This window comes from Lytechinus variegatus, chromosome 18 (assembly GCF_018143015.1).
Source record: "Lytechinus variegatus isolate NC3 chromosome 18, Lvar_3.0, whole genome shotgun sequence".
NCBI lineage: Eukaryota > Metazoa > Echinodermata > Echinoidea > Temnopleuroida > Toxopneustidae > Lytechinus > Lytechinus variegatus.
The window spans coordinates 12,656,342-12,677,570 of NC_054757.1; the positions used below are offsets into that span (position 1 = coordinate 12,656,342).

The window sequence follows — 21,229 nt, forward strand, 5'->3', positions numbered from 1 at the left end:
GGCATTTTTAACTTGATCGTAAAAAGGGATACAAATAAAAATGACCATTAAAATTTAGCTTGAAGATTAATGGAAGAGGTGTCAATAAGATTCTGTTTGAGAGCTATACATATAGATTGATATTTTGGCAGCACATAGGCCTATCATTTGCATAATTATACCAACTTAGATGTATACATTTCGAATTTCTAGTAAGCTCATGATAGCGTTTCGGGCCCTGCTACGGCCCTACCATTTAGTACGAATTTGGTCTATTTCTTTAAAGCATCGAATAAGAAAAGCGATCCCGATCGCTTCCAAGTACCATCCCTACTTTTGTCTTTCCATTTCACTTAAGGCAATCATCAAATATTGTGAGCACATTTTCTGCTTCATACAATTGTCTGATCATCATCTATTTCGAATAATAAATAAAATAGCGTCATTATGATGATTATAACAATTATTTAAGGCAAGAACCAAAATAGCTGAAAATCCATGATAATAAGACAAGGCACAAATATACTGTAGTACTTCCATATATTTTCAAGAATCTTTCGTTGCAGTCATATTTGAAAATGAGTGTTTTCTCAGTACTTGCTTACTTCTCTTTCATGTATTAATACTGGAGATGAGAAGAATGAAGGCGTAGACTTACCTAGTCCTCCAAACCCCGGTATGAAGAATCAAAGAAAAAACATGTCTTTAAATATGTCTATAATATCTATAATTGCTATTGATTTATAGCCGCATTATAGTTAAAACTACGCATGCGCAGAGAACAAGAATGCTGACCCCTTCCTTCGAAGCACTTGACCCATCGTTCCCATCATCGGAGGTCATGTTTCCTTTCGTTGTCGGGCCAGGTGACGCTACAATGGCCATCTCTTCGCATTTCAGCCACCGGGTCGAACGCTGCGGATAGTTGGTTGCGACCTTGAAGTTGTTGTCGTCGAACCGGCGGTATTCTCCATCCGTGAAGAAGTAGGTCAGTTTGTTTTCGAACTGGAAGGCTGCGTCGACCTTGGTGCCGATTCCGTTCCAGACGGATAATGGTTTCGGGTATCCGGGATCGACCGAGGATGTTCGGAAGTTGTACCGGTAATAGTTCGCACCTGCGCAGAGATGAAAGAATATGCAAATCGTTATTACATTGAAGTTGAGTAAATCAAATCACGACTCGGACATTCTTCAGTACTGGATATGAAACTGATATTAAATCATATTATGTCAATTTATGGGCACGTTTTCTGACTTTACAAACTGACATTGAAAAATAACATAATTATGAGATGTTCTCATGTTCTCATCCAAACCAAGGTAAAATTAGTGACGTATTACTTTCTACTTGATAAAAAAGGCATCGCATAGAGTTGTGAGTAGATACATGTGGGTCTATACAATCATTTGTCAATTCAAAATTGAGTAAAGTTTTGAAGTTGTGCCTTATAGGCTGTGCAAATTTTGAAAAGCGTTGATAAATTGTTGGACACTTTAAGAGAGTTGGGAAGATTAGTGTAAAAGTGTTTTGTTTTTTTGTGTAAAGTTGTGTAGAGTTTTTAAAACGATGAACAAAATTTTTGTAAACCTATTAAAACCTGATGGTTAAATAGTGTGATAAAGATTTGTTTTTGATTAATCATAATTTATCACTTACCTTTGACAAAATAAGTCATTCCATTTCCACTCCATACAAAGGCTGCATCTATGTCATCGGGTACTCCACCTCCGAATCCGACACGGATTCTATTTGGATATCCGCGGTCCATTTGTAAATCCGTAAACCGCCAATACAAAGATCCCTGATACATATTAAGATGAAAGAAGATGCATGAAAGGAATATTCGTTTTCCACTCAGAACTTATGTATAGTACACTGACCTTTGCAGTTATATTAAAACAAACACAATGTAAAAGTGGAAGTACGCATCAAACAATTACTTAGAGTTGAAAGTGATAGTAAAACAAATATCTTTGTAACTATTGCATTTTGGTCAATATTATAAAGCTATTTTGGATAGGAACAAATCAGAAATTAAAAAAAGAAATTTTGTTTTGAAACATGTATTTATAAAAGAAATTAAAAAACGGATAGAAATGTACTACATTGCTAGTAAAAAAAACAAAGAAAAAGATGAACTGCCCAAGAGCTTGTTACGATTCATATAAGAAAACCTATGTAACGTAGATATGACTTTGTAATTATTGTAATAATACTTATATGTTTCATAACTTATGCTTGTGTAACCTTTGATTTGAATGTGATTTATTGTGTAACCCCTGATTTTGATGTTAATAAATCCTCTAATAGAGGCAAAAATAAAATATTAAAACAAACACAAATCAAAACACAAGAAAAAGAACAATCGGGCTTGTGATGCCGAGAATTTTAATAACTTCGCTTTTTTAAGGAAGTACGATCTGGATTTTTAAATTCGCACAACGGGCTAGACATTACTTTAGACTTGTAAAGGTCTTTTTGTCGACGGAAGTTAACTCAAGGCCATAAGAAACGAATTTTAAGTCATTTAGAAATATTTCATAGTGAATAAAACATCACACTTATATAATTCAGGTTTGACTCTATTTAAAGGTTGGCTTTTACAGTGAACTGCTTACAGGGGCCCGTTGCATAATACTTTTTACCTGAGAAAACTCAGGTTGCTTTTACCGCAGTTTTTGCCCTGTGTTAAAGTCAATGGCAGAAATAAAAATAACCTTAGTTTTCAGTTTTTACCAGAGTTTTCTCAGGTAAAAAAGTTTTATGCAACAGGCCCCAGGTGTATGTATAAAGGTGGAATCAGCTTTGGTAATTCTCTGGTGAATTTGCAGTGTGAGATGGTATCTCATGTATCTCCTTGCGAAATTTTGCTGCAGAAGGACCAATAAAGAAAGGCACCCAAGAACTCATTCACCGCGAGAAAGATAAAAACATATCGATGCACTATAGCTTTAATATAATTATGAGTAAACAGTTCCCTTGCAAATAAATTTCTGTATCAATAAGAAGTTTTAAGTCCACACCTTGAAGAAGTACGTTTTTCCGGTGTTCTCGTAATAGAAGGCAGCATCTAGATTTGTTGGAAGACCTTGGAAGACGCTTGATATAGGCTCGGGATCAGTCACCAACCCGTAAATATCCATCAAAAATGCGTGAGTGTCTGCAAAATAAAATGTATTTTACATGACAATATTGATGGTAGCAATGATAAAAAATAGAAAACATACTGATAATATTCGCGAACCCATTATGAACCAGATGTGGGCTTAGGCCCGATGGACAAGACAGACTTCATGGCATCAATAGTTCAAGGTTCAAATAGTGAATGATATCCAGAATCTATCTATAGGCCTGTCTTATTACCCGGAGATTCAATGTTACTGAAATATCATTTATTGAAATATGATTCTAATTCTAGACCTTCACCTAACTACAATCACGAAAAAAAATTCTGAATATTATGTCACAATCTATATACAAAAAATAGAATTGGGGATTAAAACGATCATTTTTTGTCGCTCGATCGCTTCGCTCTATTTCAGCTAAAAACACCTCATACCCCATATCAGACCCCACTCAAAACTGTTGACTCACACCACGGTGAAACGGACACACCAACGAAACCGACTCCAAATCTTTTCATTGTACATACCTTTTTAATTTACGAATTGAATTTCATTGATCAAAGATATACTTTAACTATTTATTTACAAGGAACCCATACTAACAAGCTTTGCTTTCCAGTGGGTTCCCTTTTTTTCATTCCTGTATATGATATTTTTGTGTTATGCTTTACATTGTAACTTATGTTAAATTTTGGAATGAAGAAGAATAAATGCAATCAATCAAACCGACCGATTGTATGTCCTTGGTAACAACGTAATAGATTTGATCGCTGTGGAGTCGGTTTCACTGGTGATGATGGGACTGTGACATAAGCGGGTTTTCGAATTGCAACGGGGACGGATTCTATGACGCAATAAATCTATTAAAATTACCCGTGAAATCACAATGGACAACTTAGAGGGGTCTTTGTCGAGAAATGGTGAACCGGGAACGGCTGATCGTCGTAAGATTCGGATGTGACGAAAAATGGCAAATGCCGTTTGTCCAGGACGAAACTGCTGTTTTGATTCACTGATTTTCGACAAAGACTTCTTTGTTATGAAAGTCTTTTGACAATAGATTGTCAGTGTTGTAGCATCTATCCCCGTAGCAGTTGCGAAAACTCCCTATTCAAGGGGAAGTTCACCCTGACAAAAAGTTTATAGTAAAAATAGCAGAAAAAATAATAAAAAATATTGCCGAAGGTTTGAGAAAAATTCATCAAATAATTAAAAAGTTATTAGAATTTCAATTATTTGATTTGTGACGTCATATGCGAGCAGCATTCCTACATAGCGAATGGTAAAAAATCAATGAAATGTCATTTTCTCAGAAAATTGAAAATGGTTTTCATTGTACCTTTTGTATATCAATAGACAAATCATTTCACACCCGATCATGAATAAAAAACAAAGTTAAGTCATCAGGAACCATACAAAATTTGAAATTCATGCATTTTATATTACTTAACACATGGGGCAGTTGCTCGTTTATGACGTCACAAATCCAAAACTTTGAACTCTAATAACTTTCTTACTCTTAAACGGCTTTTCCTCAAACCTTCACCAATATTTTTTATTATTTTTTCTGCTATTTTTACAACAAAGTTTTTTGCAGGGTGAACTTCCCCTTTAATGCACTGTGTCTTTAATGATCTTACCGTTGAATATAAAAGATCCAGCTGACAGAGTCTGAGCAGCCGCGACAAAGTTAGCAACACAGCTCCCTGTGGCTTTGGGTCCTTCCGTTCCTTCAACTTCCGGTGTACCAGAGTTTGCACCTGAATATTGACCACATAATCGATTGATTACAAAATAAATTATTCACAAATGTGATTAATTACAAATTGATTGATCACAACAAACATTATCGCAAAATCAATTGATCACAAAATCGATTAATCCCAAAATCAATTGATCACAATTTGTTCCTTATTAAAATCACAAATTGATTTTGTGGACGAAAGCCAAAACATTTTTTTTTAATTCAAATGGGTGTCCACCCACATATTCGCTAGTCATTAAGACATTCATAAGGGCCATTTGCCATAGTATATAAAATGCCCACCGTAATAAGGGTCATTATTCTTAGGAGTCGCTTTTCGTATACCAGAAGAGGGTCGCTATAGTCATAACACGAAACAGGGATGGTTAGGGTCTATGGGTGAAAATGAAATTATTCAGCAGGGGAGCGTTTCATGAAAGTCCCATTTTATCCGACACTTGGCTCTCAGCCATGCAAAATCAAGGAAAGTTGTCAGATCTGACAACTTATCAGACAAAAAAGTTAATGAATTGTTTTTTAGGTTCATTATAAACTTGTCAACTTTTCATAATGGAATAAAAGAGGGCATAAATCAATCGATTAAAATAAGGTGGATATTCATATCTAAAGAAGACAGCTAGTCATAATTATTAAAAGGGTCACTTTCTACCCCTAAGAACTAATCAGACAATCTATAAGAGCTGAATTCAGTGAATACTGTTGGAAACATAATAAGAAGTGGTGGTGCTAGTTGTAGAATATGATGACATTCTTCAGTCTCACCAGATTACATGGACTTCTGCTAATGAAAGCCCATTGAAGTGTCGAACCATTTGGCAACAAATATTTAGATGAATTTATGATTAATAATTAGAATCACACACATCATTTGGTCATCTGCCTTTGAATAAATAGCAAAATTCAAACATCAATTTTCATAATCAATGAGATGAAATAAATCCACCAGAAAAGGCAATTGTTCATGAACCAAAGCCGGTTAGTTGAATATAAATACGATGATGGTTTACGAATAACCGGATAGATCGATATCCAGGTTGGAAATTACTAACCGTAGAGGGCCTGTATCCCAGCGATGTCATCATTGTGTAGCTTTGCATTCGGCACGTATCCGCGGTAGATAGCGGCCATGATGGCATCGGGAGAGTTGGAGTGGCCAAGACCGAGACTGTGACCAAATTCGTGAACTGCGACCTGGAAGAGGTTGGTGCCTGTACGTGGGGAGGATATGATGAAAAATGAAACCAGTCTCCGTTTCCTCTGACTTATACTAGGGCATTCATCGATCGGTTCCCAATGAATAAACCGGAAGTGAACTTGGAGTTGCACGTTTCCGCTAAGGCCTTGTCGCGGAGATTACTAAAAATCTTTATCTAAACTTTCAAAATTATATTGGCAACTTTTTTTTTTTTTTAAAGACAAGTGCACACCTAGTTACCAACAATGCATACAGCATTTCCATTTATTTGAAAGCAGTATAAAAGAGCATCGCAGATTAAATGCCTTGCTCATGGGCATAGGTGCCACGGCCGGGGATCGAACCCCGGACTTTCCATGTATAGCCAGGCGCCTTAGAGGGACCTGGGAACGATTTTTTCAGTGGGGGTGCTGAAAGCTCTCTTCAACGGTGGGGGGCACAATTGAGTTTTCCATAATTACACACACACACACCCACACATACACACACATACATATATATATATGTATATATATATATATATATATATATATATATATATATACATATATATATATATATATATATATATATATATATATATATATATATATATATATATATATATATATATATATATATATAGAATAATAATAATATAATAATATGACCATTTATATAGCGCAGTTACTATGTGCAAATACTCAACTGCGTATATGACAAACACAGTGACTTCTTAGCTTTCTAATAATAAAAGAACATAGATATATAATTAGAGAACTCGAGCGCGAAGCGCGAGCTTTTTTTGGGGGGGATTTATGTATTTTGTCCTGAAAATTGAAAATCTTGAGCAATTTTTGTGGTCCTGAACAAGATGCGTATGTAACAAATAATAACTGTGAACGTGATCAGCGCGAGCAGATATTTTTCATATACGCTCTGGCCTGATCGAAAGAGACGTGTTATAAGGACTGTTTGCAGTTACCGATTAAGACGATACATATATCAACAATCAAATAATGCGAGCGCGAAGCGCGAGCTGAAAATTTTTTGACATTCCGACCTAAATACTGGACATTTTAAGCACATTTTGTAATCATGATCAGGATAGGTATATAACTATACATTTCATTCGAGCGCGAAGCACAAGCGGAAACAAAATTGAGATTTCAGACAAAAACCCCGAGACATTCTAAGCACTTTTCTAATTATGAAGAGGATAGGTATATGACTATACAACTGATGCGAGCGCGAAGCGCGAGCAGAAATAAAAATGAGATTTCAGACGTATAAAAGGACATCTTAAGCACGTTTCTAATGATGAACAGGATAGGTATACAACTATACAATTGATGCGAAGCGCGAGCGGAAACAAAATTGAGATATCTTACCAAAAAAGAGACATTCTAAGCACTTTCCTAATCATTAGGAGGATAGGAATATAACTATACAATTGATGAGAGCGTGAAGCGCGAGAGGAAACAAAATTGAGATTTCAGAACAAAAAAAATAAATTCTAAGCACTTTTCTAATCATGAAGAGGATAAAAATTGAGATTTCAGAACAAAAAAATAATTTCTAAGCACTTTTCTAATCATGTAGAGGATAGGTAAATATCTATACAATTGATGCGAGCGGAAACAAAATTGAGATTTCAGACCAAAAACGAGACATTCTAAGCACTTTTCTAATCATGAAAAGGATAGGTATTGATGCGAGCGCGAAGTGCGCGAGCTGAAATAAAGTGGGATTTCAAACCTAAAAACAGGACATCTTAAGCACTTTTCTAATCATGAACACAGTGGCGTACCTTGGGTCACGGCATTGGGGGGGGGGGCACCAGCAAAAATTTTGAGTCATTTAGTGAGCGCGCGAAGCGCGCTCAATTGACAGGTATACTCACCTAATGGAGACATTTTAAGGAAGCACTTGTAGTCATTGTAATCATAAATAAATTTCCCTAACCAAATGATGCGAGCGCGAAGCGCGAGCTCAAAATTTTTGATATTCAGATCAAAAAGGGACATTTTAAGGACTGATTTAGGAATTCACGGAGAGCAGACTTATCTCAACAATACACTGATACGAACGTAATCACAGACAGGAAATGTTTAATATCAAGACCTTAACATGGGGTAATCATTTTAAGAAGTCATTAAAAAAGAAGCATATGTCACTACATAAAACAATAATATATTTGGTGTATATTGCACTTGAAACAGGAGTTTTTCGTACAACAGGTTTATGTATATCTGTCTAAACAGACAATGCGAGCACCAGGAACAATGACAACATAGGCCCTGAGCAAATTATGTTTCATAAAGTTATGATTAAAATGTTTCCTATGTAATATAACATTACATGATTATAATGTAATATACCATTATAATGAATGATAATTTCTTCTTTCCCACTACGTTCCTCTTCCTTTCTCCCTCTTTTTCTCCTTTTCCCCATTTTTTTTGGTCAGCCGACACCCCCCCCCCCGTTGTTACGCCACTGCATGAACAGAATAGGTAGTATATAACTATACACAATTGATGAATTGATAAGAATAAAGATTTGATCAAAATCTGACAAGGAAATCAAAGTTATTGCATTTTAAAGATTAGCATTATTCAGGTGAAACAGTTTTAAGCATGTCTTCATTAATATCCAATGAGCAAACTGATGATGTCATATCCCCACTTCATTATATAGAATTAGGTTTATTCAATATTTTCCCTTCGAGAACCAAAAGCAGTTGATTTGACAACTGATCTAGTCAATTAGATATTCTTTGCTGCAACTTATTTCATTATAAGGGAGACATATCATTCACACTGGTTTGAAAAACAAATGAAACAATGTTGATTCCATGTAATGACACAAGAAACAGGATAGTGGGAATGTGACATATTCAACCCACATGGGCGGAAATCCCAGAGGGGACAGGGGGACACAATATCAAATGTACCCTTCTATTTTTGGTCTTTCATTATGGAGAAAAATACATCACTTCACAGTCGAAATAATACATGTATTCATACATGTATTTGTTAATTTTCATTATATTTCCGTCATTTATCATACCTACCACTAGCTTTCCAGGAGGTGCTGCCTATGGAAAATGACATACAGCACCCCCAAATTTGGGGGTGCTTCACCCCCCGCACACCCCCCATGCCCCCTGCACCCCCGCTTCTCAGGACCATGGGAGCAGGTTGAAAAAGACTATGAAATTTGATTTCTATGTCTGACTTGTATTGTTTATACAAAACACGGGCGTTCGGGCCATAGGCGGCGAAGCGGGGGACGTGTCCCCCCTAAATTTTAGGTGGGGGGACGGTCCCCCCTAAATTTTTTTGGGGCACTTGTCCAATTTTTTACATGTGTCCATCCCAAAATTTCAGGTAGACACCCCCAAAATTTTTTTGCTTCCGCCGCCAATGGTTCGGGCGCTCAAACACTTAATTCGACATAAAACCGGGAAGTTTCAAGTCCAGCCACACCCATGTGTCTCTCCCTGCTATCGAGTAGTGTGTAAACTATGGTTATAGGCCTACGTATCGCACGCGACCACGTCTGTATCGGGGTGCCGGAGCTTGATTGAGTCGCGTTTTTGGCATGATAGGAGCGATTGTTATTGGAATATGTGAAAGACTATGTAAATGATTTGCATTTTTGGATGTGATAATTATGTACATTATGACATATTAAAAAACATACAGGGGGAACCTGATTTCGTGGGGGTGCTGCCTATGGAAAATAATACACGCAGCACCCCCAGGAAAATTTCTGGGGGTGCTTCAGCACCCCCAGCACCCCCGCTTCCCAGGTCCCTGGCGCCTTAGACCACTCGGACACGGCACCTCCAACGGTATCTTTGAATCGATCGGGCATTTTTTTATGCCCATTTTAACAATCAATTGATTCGTAAAGAAATCATAAGCAATTTATTTAAACAAATGAATAGTAGACGTATTCAGGCCTTAAGTATCTGTTTCAACATGATCATTCCTTCCTATCACGTTTATGTTTCAGAATCTTAGACGGACATTTTATTTCTGTATATTATATTTTTTGTGTTTTGCCTTACATTGTAACTTTTGTTCAATTATGGAATGAAAAAGAATAAATGCAATGCAATCAATCAAAAGAGTATTATCAGTCATTTAGTATAATACAACGAAAAAATATTGATCGTCATATAAGTTTATTACATTATTTTCTCTTTCATAAAGCTGTTCGTAAGTTAAGAGTGACTTTAAGAACGACTATTGATCCTTTCTTGTGGTAAATGATATTCATCATTAATGTTCATTGGTGATCATTTAGCATTTTTAGCGCGTAAGAAAGGTTCACCAGCCGTTCGTAAAGTCGCTCTTAACTTACGAACAGTTTTATGAAACGCCCACCATACTCTATTATTATCTAGTTCATGTTGATGTTCTTGCTGTTTTTTTTTTACATCCACAAGAGGGCAACTTGTCGGTGCATCACTACGCAAGCGTCAATGATAATAAGAATCTAGTCTACTATGGTTGGCGAATTAAAAAAAATGGCGCTTCAAAAAAATTGTGTTTTGCTCTCTACGTCACTCACCTAAATCAGTGTTTTCGGTGTACCTCTCATCCTCGTCGAAATGGGCATCGCCGGAGATGCTGTACCTGCGATCGGTTGTGGGGAAGAAAGCATGCGCCAAGACGTTCCCGGGGCCGTCGAAGGGATTGCCGTCCCCGTGATCGCCCCTGGTGAACTTGATGACGAGGTCGGCGTCACCGGATTGCACCTCGCGAAAGGTTAGCTGGGATGCGTCGGACCAATGCTGCAATGAATGAAAGCGAAAACATAAAGATACGGCGTAATCTCCATTCTTCGTAATTGAAATTGCTACAAGCAGCCTAACACCGACTCGATCCCAAACCGACAGATGGTACGCCATGGGGAGGGGGAGGGGCTATCATGGCCCCCTCTGCCCTGGCGCCGCCTTGCATAGGCAATCTTTCGAAAAGAAAACTGTAAACGAAGAACCAGGATGTCCTCTCAAAGACCTCCTTTTCTGGGTCATTATCGGAAATGAGTAATATATTGGGACTTACCATGACTAATATAATCATTAAACATTATAAGGAGATGAACAATTTGCTTTCGCTTTGATCTTGAGACTGAAATTGTAAATAACACCGAATGGCTAAATTCCCACAGTATTCTAAATGTACTCACAGTATAACTTTAACTTTAATCTAAATCTTTATATTTGTGAATGCTTCAGTCCCGCCCCACGTCTGACAATGATAAATGTGTACCAAAAGGAAGAATATACATCTCATTTTTATTTTTTGCATGGTCAGCCCCGCACTTTAAAAACTAGCAAGAAGGCCTGTAAAAGAAATCGACAAATGATAAAGAACTAGATACTTATTCGGGTATATATTTCGCAATGATAAAGGTTTTGAAAGTAACATCATCACACTATTACGGTTATTTTTTACAAATAAAGTCTCGTAAGGAAGTTTTTTTTATTAGGTCAATGTGTTAACCTAACGTTACGTCCATGCCATATTGCTCCATTATAATTGTTATTAGCTGTTATTGAAGGAAGTCGTTCCTTTCTCTTTCACTTTATCATAACAACAAAGGCATTCGTGTTTGTTAAGCTTATAGACCTACATTGAAAATAACTCATCATTATCATGATCGGCTTGGAGAAATGATTTATTTATTTGTTTATTTATTTATAAGTCTTTTTTAGTAGGGTGGCTCCATCAATAATTGATATACTGTTGTCCTTGGAGGCCCTGCAACAAAAATACAAACATTTAACAAACATGAGTATAAACAGTGTACAATGTAAGTTGAAACGAACAAACTGTAAAGAAAAGAACAACATGGTAGGCATAAAGACCCGTAAATCAATCGCTTTCGCATTGTCTAAGTCACATTAGCCTGTTCTGGGGCCCGTTGCAGAAAGAGTTGCGTTTAAACGCAAGTCAAAAAATCAATCGCAAGTCCAAAATGCGCGCTGTTGATTGGTTGAAAATCAAGTTGCGCATGACTTTTAGAGTTGCGATCGATTGCAACTCTTTCTGCAACGGGCCCCAGATCATAAACTTAAAGGGGTGGTCCAGGCTGAAAGTATTTATAGCTTAATAAATAGAGTAGAATTCACTGAGCAAAATGCTGAAAATTTCGTCAAAATCGGACAACAAATAGCAAAGTTATTGAATTTTAAAATTTAGTAATATTTTGTAAAAACAGTCGTCATGAATATTCATTAGGTGGGCTGATGATGTCACATCCCCACTTGTTCTTTTGTATTTCATTATATGAAATTGGGTTTATTCAATTTTTTTTCCTCCAAGAACTAAAAAATTGGATTGACAACTGATTTAGTGCATTAGATATTTATTGCTGCAACTTATTTCATCATAAGGGAGACAAATTATTCACACAAGTATGAAATAATGAAACAAATATGATTTTATGTAATAACATAAGAAAACGGAAATTGGAGATGTGACATCATCAGCTCTCCTAATGAATATTCATGACGGCTGTTTTCACAAAATATTGCTAAACTATAAACTTCAATAACTTTATTATTTGTTATCCGATTTTGATGAAAGTTTCAGCGTTTTGCTCAGTGAATTCTACTCTGAGTATTAAGATGTATTTTTTTTCAGCCTGGACCACCCTTTTAATTTTAGATGAGTTATTGTTCACTTTGGACAAAACTTTGGACAGCAGTGGCTGTATAAGTGAGGATGGGATAACAGTTACAGGGGGAAATTGTTGTCCAATCTTGACGGGTTTTATCGAGGTTCGTTATCTTATGGGTGGTTATCCGAGGGCGGGGTGTCCGGATTCTCAAACACTCAAACAATATTGCGAGAGACAGATAGCTCCATTCACTAACCTTGAGTGCTCTGGCAATGATCGCTTGTACACGTTGCCTCGTTAGATCCGGTGTAGTATTCTCAAGTTTCCATGTCAAGTCTTTCTTGTACCACTTGTTGTCGGATAGTGCGTAGCGTCGTGCTCGGTTTATGGCTTGGGAACCGGTGTTATCCGGCAAACCGCATCGGGGCATTTGCATCAATCGTTGAACGTTTTCGTCGATAATTCCTGCATGTGTGATAAAAGAAACAATTACGGCCCTATGTCGCAGGGGTCTATTACATTTACTGGGGCGACATTTTGCTCCGCTGCAAATTTAACACATTAATGGAATGGCCAACTTTAACCTTGGATTTCAGGTGCTAATTTTCGATTGCTTTGAAATTAAAATTAGCTAAAGAAAATGGATCTGAAATTTCAAAAATTTTAAGAAAAAATAAAATACTTGTGATTCGTTATTAAACATAAAATCTGAGTGTGACTTGGTGGACTGAAGTGGCAGAGTCCCCTTGATAACAAATATTCTACGAGTATATAGCGTCGCTTTCGCTTCTCAAAGGCTTTTTTACCAAAGAGAGGGGAGCGGGGTGGGGAGAGAACAAAACCGCTCCTGCCCCAGTGTGGTACCGCTCCCATTTCCGAGTGTCGGAGCGATGCAACTATGGTGACTAAACTCAGACAAACACTTTGAATATAAATTGAATTGTTATTATACATATATATTTTACTTTCGGTACTATTGTTGAAACTATATTGAAACTGATAACGATGATCTTTATGTATTCCGGAAATACATTATATTAATTTGTAACAATTTCATTTTCATTTTCATTGAACAATACTTATGGCACCTTCAGAAAAACATCACTTTCGATCATTTAGAAATAATAGGATACCACAGAGTTAAATACGCACTTTAATTTCACGTTTAGCCTGTTTAAGTTGTTTGAAGAAAGAAAGAGTGTACATGTAAGCTTATCATTTCCTATGTCTTGAAGAATTCTTTTATCCATGTCGCCGCGTCCGTATGATTTTCTTTATGTTTTTAGCAGCTCAAAGGCGAAATGCGCAGTAAGGGCGGTAAATGATATTTGTATATATATTTTACTTTCGGTCTAAGTGTTGAAACTGATAACTATGATGTCCATATTCCAAAAATACACTATACTAATTTTCGAACACTTAGAATTAATGGGACACCACAGAATTAAATGTAATGTTATACATTTTAGATAGCAAATTTTTTTAATACCCCTCACTACAATAATAGTTGCAAAACACAAATTAATTGGATGTAGCTTTAAAAAGCTTATGTACTTATTCAATAAATCAACAAACAAAATAATCTACTATTATACCAACCTGTTTCATTCAGTCCATTTATTCTCTGAAATAGCCTAATAGCATCGTTGAGAGAACTCTGACTTCTAAGATGGCCACTCGACAGATCATTTGATGCGAAATAGTTGTATTTAGAAAGATAATTCTGAAGAAGAGAGGGAGAGAGAGAATATATATATATTCACATCGGAGACATTAAGAGGTGCCACAGGGCCCCTTTTCATAAAAACTACCATTACGGTATTTTTTCCTTGCGATGGTAATACTTGTAAGAAATCCTTGACTTTGATTGGCTGTTGATCAACGTTACCATGGTAGTTGTCATAATAGTAATTCTTATGCAACGGCCGGGGCCCAGGAAGTTACGGGTAAATGCCCTTCATGATGATAATTTTCCAATAATAAAAAAAATGAAATCGGGTGATAACGGAAGGAGGTAGAAGAAAGGAAAACAGTGAGTAGTGTAACTAATAATTGATATCTCTTTTTATTATTGACAGATAGAAATTTAAACAATCAAAGACCCCGTTCAGGCCACCTTGCCCCCTATTCAAACTTAACCCTTCAGCACAAGAAAGTATAAACAATTTATTTTTCTGAGAAAAATTTATTGACATTTCATCTATCTTTTTATACATGAGATTAGGGTTACATTTTATGTATTTAAATGCTAATATCATTAACAATCAAGTAAAATAACCATTGTTATTATCCACTACTTTGATTAATAAGAATAATCTTATTTCAGAAGCTTATCAGTGGGTTCCTAAGAAAAAATTGGTGTTGATTTTAGTGAAAAGATTTTAAGATATAGAGGTCTATATAAATTACATCAGAAAGACAATAATGATTATGTAGTTAGGATGTCTATATAAATGAATGCATAATAGATTATTAAAAAGAGAAAGAAAAAAAGTTTAACAAACAAACAACGGACTCACCAATACTTCATTAGTTCCTAACGAATGGACGTAAGCGATGCACGCCATGGCATAGACAAACAAAATATTAAACTCCATATTTTCTGTATTCCACTCCTTAAAAGTTTTCTTTCAAAGTATCAAAGACAATAGATTAGGCGCGAACGTAAATACACACACTGCACTGCTTCGTCAAGTAAAGCTTCTCTCAAGAATGAGGTTCAGAATTGAGACAGAAAAACGCTGGTCTAAAAAGGCTGGAAAATGATAATCTGTAAATGATGACAGTTGTATCAAGTTTAATTGAAGGCGTGAAGCATACTGGTTGCACACGCCGAAAGTTGGCGCGTTTTTATAATCTCAGGTACCAGCCAGCGAACATACATGTAGGTCATGTACAGTAGGTTGGCGGACCCGGCGTCCTACGCACGTCGAGTTTTCCGCGAAAGGAAGGCTTCCCGCAGTGACTCGCCCCATCATCTGACTCTAAGGATTAAGATGAAATTGGTCAATAACCAAGGAAAAAATGATCAAAAGTAGGATTACCCAAATTTGAATGATTCATTGATGGGGTTCTACGTGATTAGTCATTCTATTGGTATCCACAGTGATTTTGATATCATTTTTATAAATGTCACCAAATTTGGTATTAATGTTTCTGATTCATTACCTTGACACTTGACAAAGTACAATCAAAATGATAGTGCACTCTTTGGTCCAACCAAAAAAAAATCAAAAGCAAAATATAATAAGCAGTTGCCGCGTGTTTGATTTATAGATATTTATACGAACTACATGAAAACGTATAATTATGTATACTTTGAGCAAGAAGGGTTTACAATAGATGCATGTTTTTTTAAGAGATGGGCCCATTCCGTCAACAATATATTTCCCCAAATCAAAATTATCAAATAGATAAAATGAGCTACAAGGTTTGCAGGAATCCTGTCACTATAGTAGTCACATGAATATATTCTATGAAATTAATACTCTTTCTGATTCCTTGGGTAACTTTTTTTAAAAATAAAAATGATGAAAAGAATTAGTAATATAAACTTATTATATGCTGATGGGGGAAGTGCCATGGTACTTCACGGGGGGGGGGGGGTAGGGGGTAAACCGACATAAAAGCGATGTCATTTATTTTCAGTTGAATATTCGTGATATTAATATACGATATGACCCAGATAATTATAAACATGTTATCTTTGTTCTTTCTTCCCTCCTTTTTTTTGGTCTACCTTTCCCCATAATTTCACTGCTTGAAAAAATCGTTTCCACGTCATTTTCTCCAGCGACAATTGCTCTGCGGTAAATTCCACACACTAATGGAATGACCAACTTCAACCCTGGATTTAACACTATACCCTACCCTAAACCTAACACAAAACCCTATTGTAACCCTAACCCTATAAAGCTCGGAGCAATGACTGTCGCCGGAGCAAAAAATCGTGTCGTCGGAAAGGCACAAAGAATGGTCACCCCTCTCCCACTGTTGCATGCACCGCACCGCCCATGTGTGCATTGAGATAGCCCTTTGATATCACAAAGAAGGGAAAGAGGTTACTAAAAACAGGATACTGAGAAGGAAAATGGAGTCGAAAGAAACAGAGGGAGGTAGGGTATTAATTACATGGATATTGAGAAGATATCAACTGATAATGATTACAATAAATTCCAAAATGTAAAAAAAAAATAGATATAGATATAGATGCATAGTGAAAGAATAGGCAATCGGTCAATACAGTCCAAGTAAACCTTACATCTAGCTACTTTCAAACAGAAAATTGTACAACATTATATTAAGATATTCAAATAAAAAAAATCAAAATAAATCAACATTGCCATAAGTCATGCAAATCGATGGAAATGAGTCTGTGTACATTATATGGACGGATGCCAAACGCACTTAACGTGTACACGTTTAGTGGTTATCATGCTTTACAAATTGATTTATTTCATTAATATATGAGATTTCATTAATTCATTTTTGGACGTTAGATGATAATTACAAATATATCAACGCCTATGTCTGGAAATAGATTATGATTTTTCATTGACAAGCTTTGTGTGGAACATTCATACATTCTTACACCCAGAAGCGGATTCAAGAAGTCGGAATAAATGAGACACTGAAAAGGGCAAACTTTCTGCTGTATATAAAATAAATCAAAGATCGCAATTTCCTAAAACAGAACAAAAAAAAAGAAATAGACCCCCAACAAAAAACATTTTGAAAATCACTTTGGTGGAGCGCTTAACACCAAAGAGGGGCATAAATTATAATGTTGCCCTCTCCCCTCCCATGGATTTGCGCCTTAAGAGCACTTGTCTTCCCGTCTTCACCGATTTCATTGTGGATTTAATGAAATATAGAATTAATAGGGTAGTGAGGTAGTGGTTGAGAGTGACGGGGGGAGTGGGGGAGGGGGATTGGGGAAGAAACTGGTATGAAAAGGCATACCCCCTGTATTTTATTCAGCATGCAGCAACAATTAAAATCTACCCCACTACTCATTTTTTGTCATACATTTGTTCCAACCATGGACCTATTACGTAATAGGTCCATGTTCCAACCCGGGTTACATTACAGGGAGAGGCAGCCATCCCTATTGATTTTTTTCAAGAAGAAAAAAAGGAAAAGAAAAGAAAAGGAAGAAAAAAAGAAGAAAGAGAGTATTTTTTGCCGGAGAACTTAATTTTGTTTTTTTACTTTGATTTTTATTTGTTGAAGAGTCAGATACCTGCATGTACCACGCTTTGGAAAAATCCTCTGATGGGATGAAATCCTAAAAAATATAAGTTTACCATTTTAATCGTTCTTGTTTGTCAATCTATAATGGTCCCGGTCAGGGAGATATTTCAATATCACGTTGTCTGTTTTTTATTGGAATTATTTTTATTCAATTTCCTCCACATTCCTTTGAAAAATACATTAAAAGTCATGGATTGCTCTTGTTTTGTTTGAAATCAGTAAAAAAAAAATTACACTGATTTTCATTAGCTTGGTTAACGGAATATTTTAGATCGGGCATATGAGGAGTTGGGGAGGGGTATGAGTATTCATAATACTGATATTTCTACATAGATTTTTTTATTTTTTATTTTCATTTTTTTAGGAAGTGGGGTGCAATTCTTTGACGGATCCATCTTTGGGCATATTATAGGCAGCCACGCCCAGTTATGAAATTTGTATCAGGAAATAATGATAAAATTTAATTTACTATTTTTTGTCTTAAGACTTTGATTTCCTTATAATGTTTCTAAATTAATAAAATTACAACACCTACATGTAGATAGTCAGGTACGCAAGAGATAAATGATTAATTTTGTAATTATTTGTGATTGTAAGGCTCTACGTCTATTACATCTGTTATTGAATAAACATTCGGTTGGTATTATCAAATTAAAGTTACTTTTCAAATTGTGTAATAAACAGGCAAATGTTTCCAATTTTGTCCATATCAGCCAACTGTCATATTAGCTCGTGAAGCAGCAGGCCTATGACAATTTTGTCAAACCGCACGCTTGGCAGAGGGCAGAAAACCTAATTATAACTGAAAAGTGTAAATCTATATAGTGCAAAGTGGAGAAAACGACGTTAAAAATAAAATAAGCTTTACAATTCTTGATGATGATAATATACTACTGCAGCTGCTACAGCAACTACTACTACTATACTACTACTACTACTACTACTACTACTACTACTACTACTACTACTTCTACTACTACTACCACCACTACTACTACCACTACTACTACTACTACTACTACTACTACTACTACCACCACTACTACTACTACTACTACTACTACTACTACTACTACTACTACTACTACTACTACTACTACTACTACTACTACTACTACTACTACTACTACTACTACTACTACTACTACTACTACTACTACTACTTCTGCTACCACCACTACTACTACCACTACTTCTACTACTACTACTACTACTACTACTACTACTACTACTACTACTACTACTACTACTACTACTACTACTACTACTACTACTACTACTACTACTGCTACTTCTGCTACCATGCACCACTACTACTACCACTACTACTACTACTACTACTACTAGTACTACTACTACTACTACTACTACTACTACTACTACTACTACTACTACTACTACTACTACTACTACTACTACTACTACTACTACTACTACTACTACCACTACTACTACTACTACTACTACTACTACTACTACTACTACTACTACTACTTCTGCTACCACCACTACTACTACCACTACTTCTACTACTACTACTACTACTACTACTACTACTACTACTACTACTACTACTACTACTACTACTACTACTACTACTACTACTACTTCTGCTACCATGCACCACTACTACTACCACTACTACTACTACTACTACTACTACTACTACTACTACTACTACTACTACTACTACTACTACTACTACTACTACTACTACTACTACTACTACTACTACTACTACTACTACTACTACTACTACTACTACTACTACTACTACTACTACTACTACTGCTACTTCTGCTACCATGCACCACTACTACTACCACTAGTACTACTACTAGTACTAGTACTACTACTACTACTACTACTACTACTACCACTACTACTACCACTACTACTACTACTACTACTACTACTACTACTACTACTACTACTACTTCTGCTACCACCACCACTATACTTCTACTTCTACTACTACTACTACTACTACTACTACTACTACTACTACTACTACTACTACTACTACTACTACTACTACTACTACTACTACTACTACTACTACTACTACTACTACTACTACTGCTACCATGCACCACTACTACTACTACTACTACCACTACTACTACTACTACTACTACTACTACTACTACTACTACTACTACTACTACTACTACTACTACTACTACTTCTACTACTACTACTACTACTACTACTACTACTACTACTACTACTACTACATAATGCTTATTCTTATGATAATCCATAGCATAATGCTATTTTTTGGGAAGAATTTGTTGAGTTATTTTACGGTTTTAAGCTGTTGCAAAGGGATAATGAAATACATTTAAATGCGCAGAATTTATTGCATAACGTTAATGATAATGACGGGAAGTAATACACCCAGCTACGAATAATGAAATCGTTTCATTTTTTATAGCTTGAAGGATATCATGCGCATGCATGAATGTATTGTTAAAATTTTACTCTGCTTGTAACGGAATATGAATATTAATATTCTTTGGGTTGTATAACTATTTGGTTTGTACACTGTAAAAACTGTGGTGTTAAAACTGACACCAATTGGTGTTAATAGAGGACCACACCCTGAGGTGTTAAAATTACACCCTAAAGATTGAACATAACACCAAAGAGTGTAAATGTAACAATCGAAGGTGTTGAAATAACACCTATAGGTGTAAAACTAACACCACCAATTTAACACCGGTGTAAAATAACTGGTGTGGTCCTCTATGTACACCGGTTAACACCATAGTTTTTGCTGTGTATATGCACAGTCCACATGCCTCACCAATAACCAAATAATCATGTAAAGATGACACTTTTACCCGCTGACAAATATCCTTTCTTGATCTTTTTCCCATGACCCGTCGTTTTGTTTTCTATTGATACTCGAGGGATATTGTCCAAAGTGCGATGTGACGTCATAACGTTCTTGTTCATCACATCCGTGAAAGTGAAAGTTTTAGAGCCATTCACACGCCCCAACTTATCGTTCAATCATACGACGGGTCGGTCGCCCCATCTGCCCCTCCCCCGTCTGCAGGCGCAGTTCCAGGATTATTCTAATTGGGGTGCATTATATGTCCCCAAAATTGGACAACCCCCTCCCCCTCCAAAAAAGGGCCATCACTCTCAATTAGAGCATTTATCTCCCAAAAATTTACAAGCAAGCAAAAAAGGGTCATCATTCCCAAATTAAGGCATTTTGGGGTACTTCTTCTTTTATCTCATTAAAAAACAACAACAATAATATACATATAAAACAGGGG

General features: G+C 36.1%; 1 protein-coding gene across 1 annotated transcript; it reads right to left on the minus strand.

Moving 5' to 3' along the window:
- Window positions 1-103: 103 nt before the first annotated feature.
- Window positions 104-15,505, minus strand: LOC121432191 (matrix metalloproteinase-16-like). Its single transcript, XM_041630047.1, has 9 exons — window positions 15,206-15,505; window positions 14,286-14,409; window positions 12,943-13,151; window positions 10,629-10,851; window positions 5,920-6,078; window positions 4,746-4,865; window positions 3,004-3,140; window positions 1,637-1,781; window positions 104-1,094 (listed from the first exon to the last, which is right to left on the minus strand). The coding sequence occupies exons 1-9, from the start codon at window positions 15,281-15,283 to the stop codon at window positions 721-723; spliced, it is 1,569 nt and encodes a 522-aa protein (XP_041485981.1). The 5' UTR covers window positions 15,284-15,505; the 3' UTR covers window positions 104-720.
- Window positions 15,506-21,229: the final 5,724 nt, after the last annotated feature.

What these genes read in the sequence shown, in the direction of transcription:
- LOC121432191 (XM_041630047.1), bottom strand. Translation starts at nt 15,283, where the DNA reads ATGGAGTTTAATATTTTGTTTGTCTATGCCATGGCGTGCATCGCTTAC. An exon ending in TCATTGCCAGAGCACTCAAG is followed by an intron (nt 10,852 to 12,942) that starts GTTAGTGAATGG and finishes CATTCATTGCAG; the next exon opens with CATTGGTCCGACGCATCCCA. An exon ending in CACCGAAAACACTGATTTAG is followed by an intron (nt 6,079 to 10,628) that starts GTGAGTGACGTA and finishes CCCCACGTACAG; the next exon opens with GCACCAACCTCTTCCAGGTC.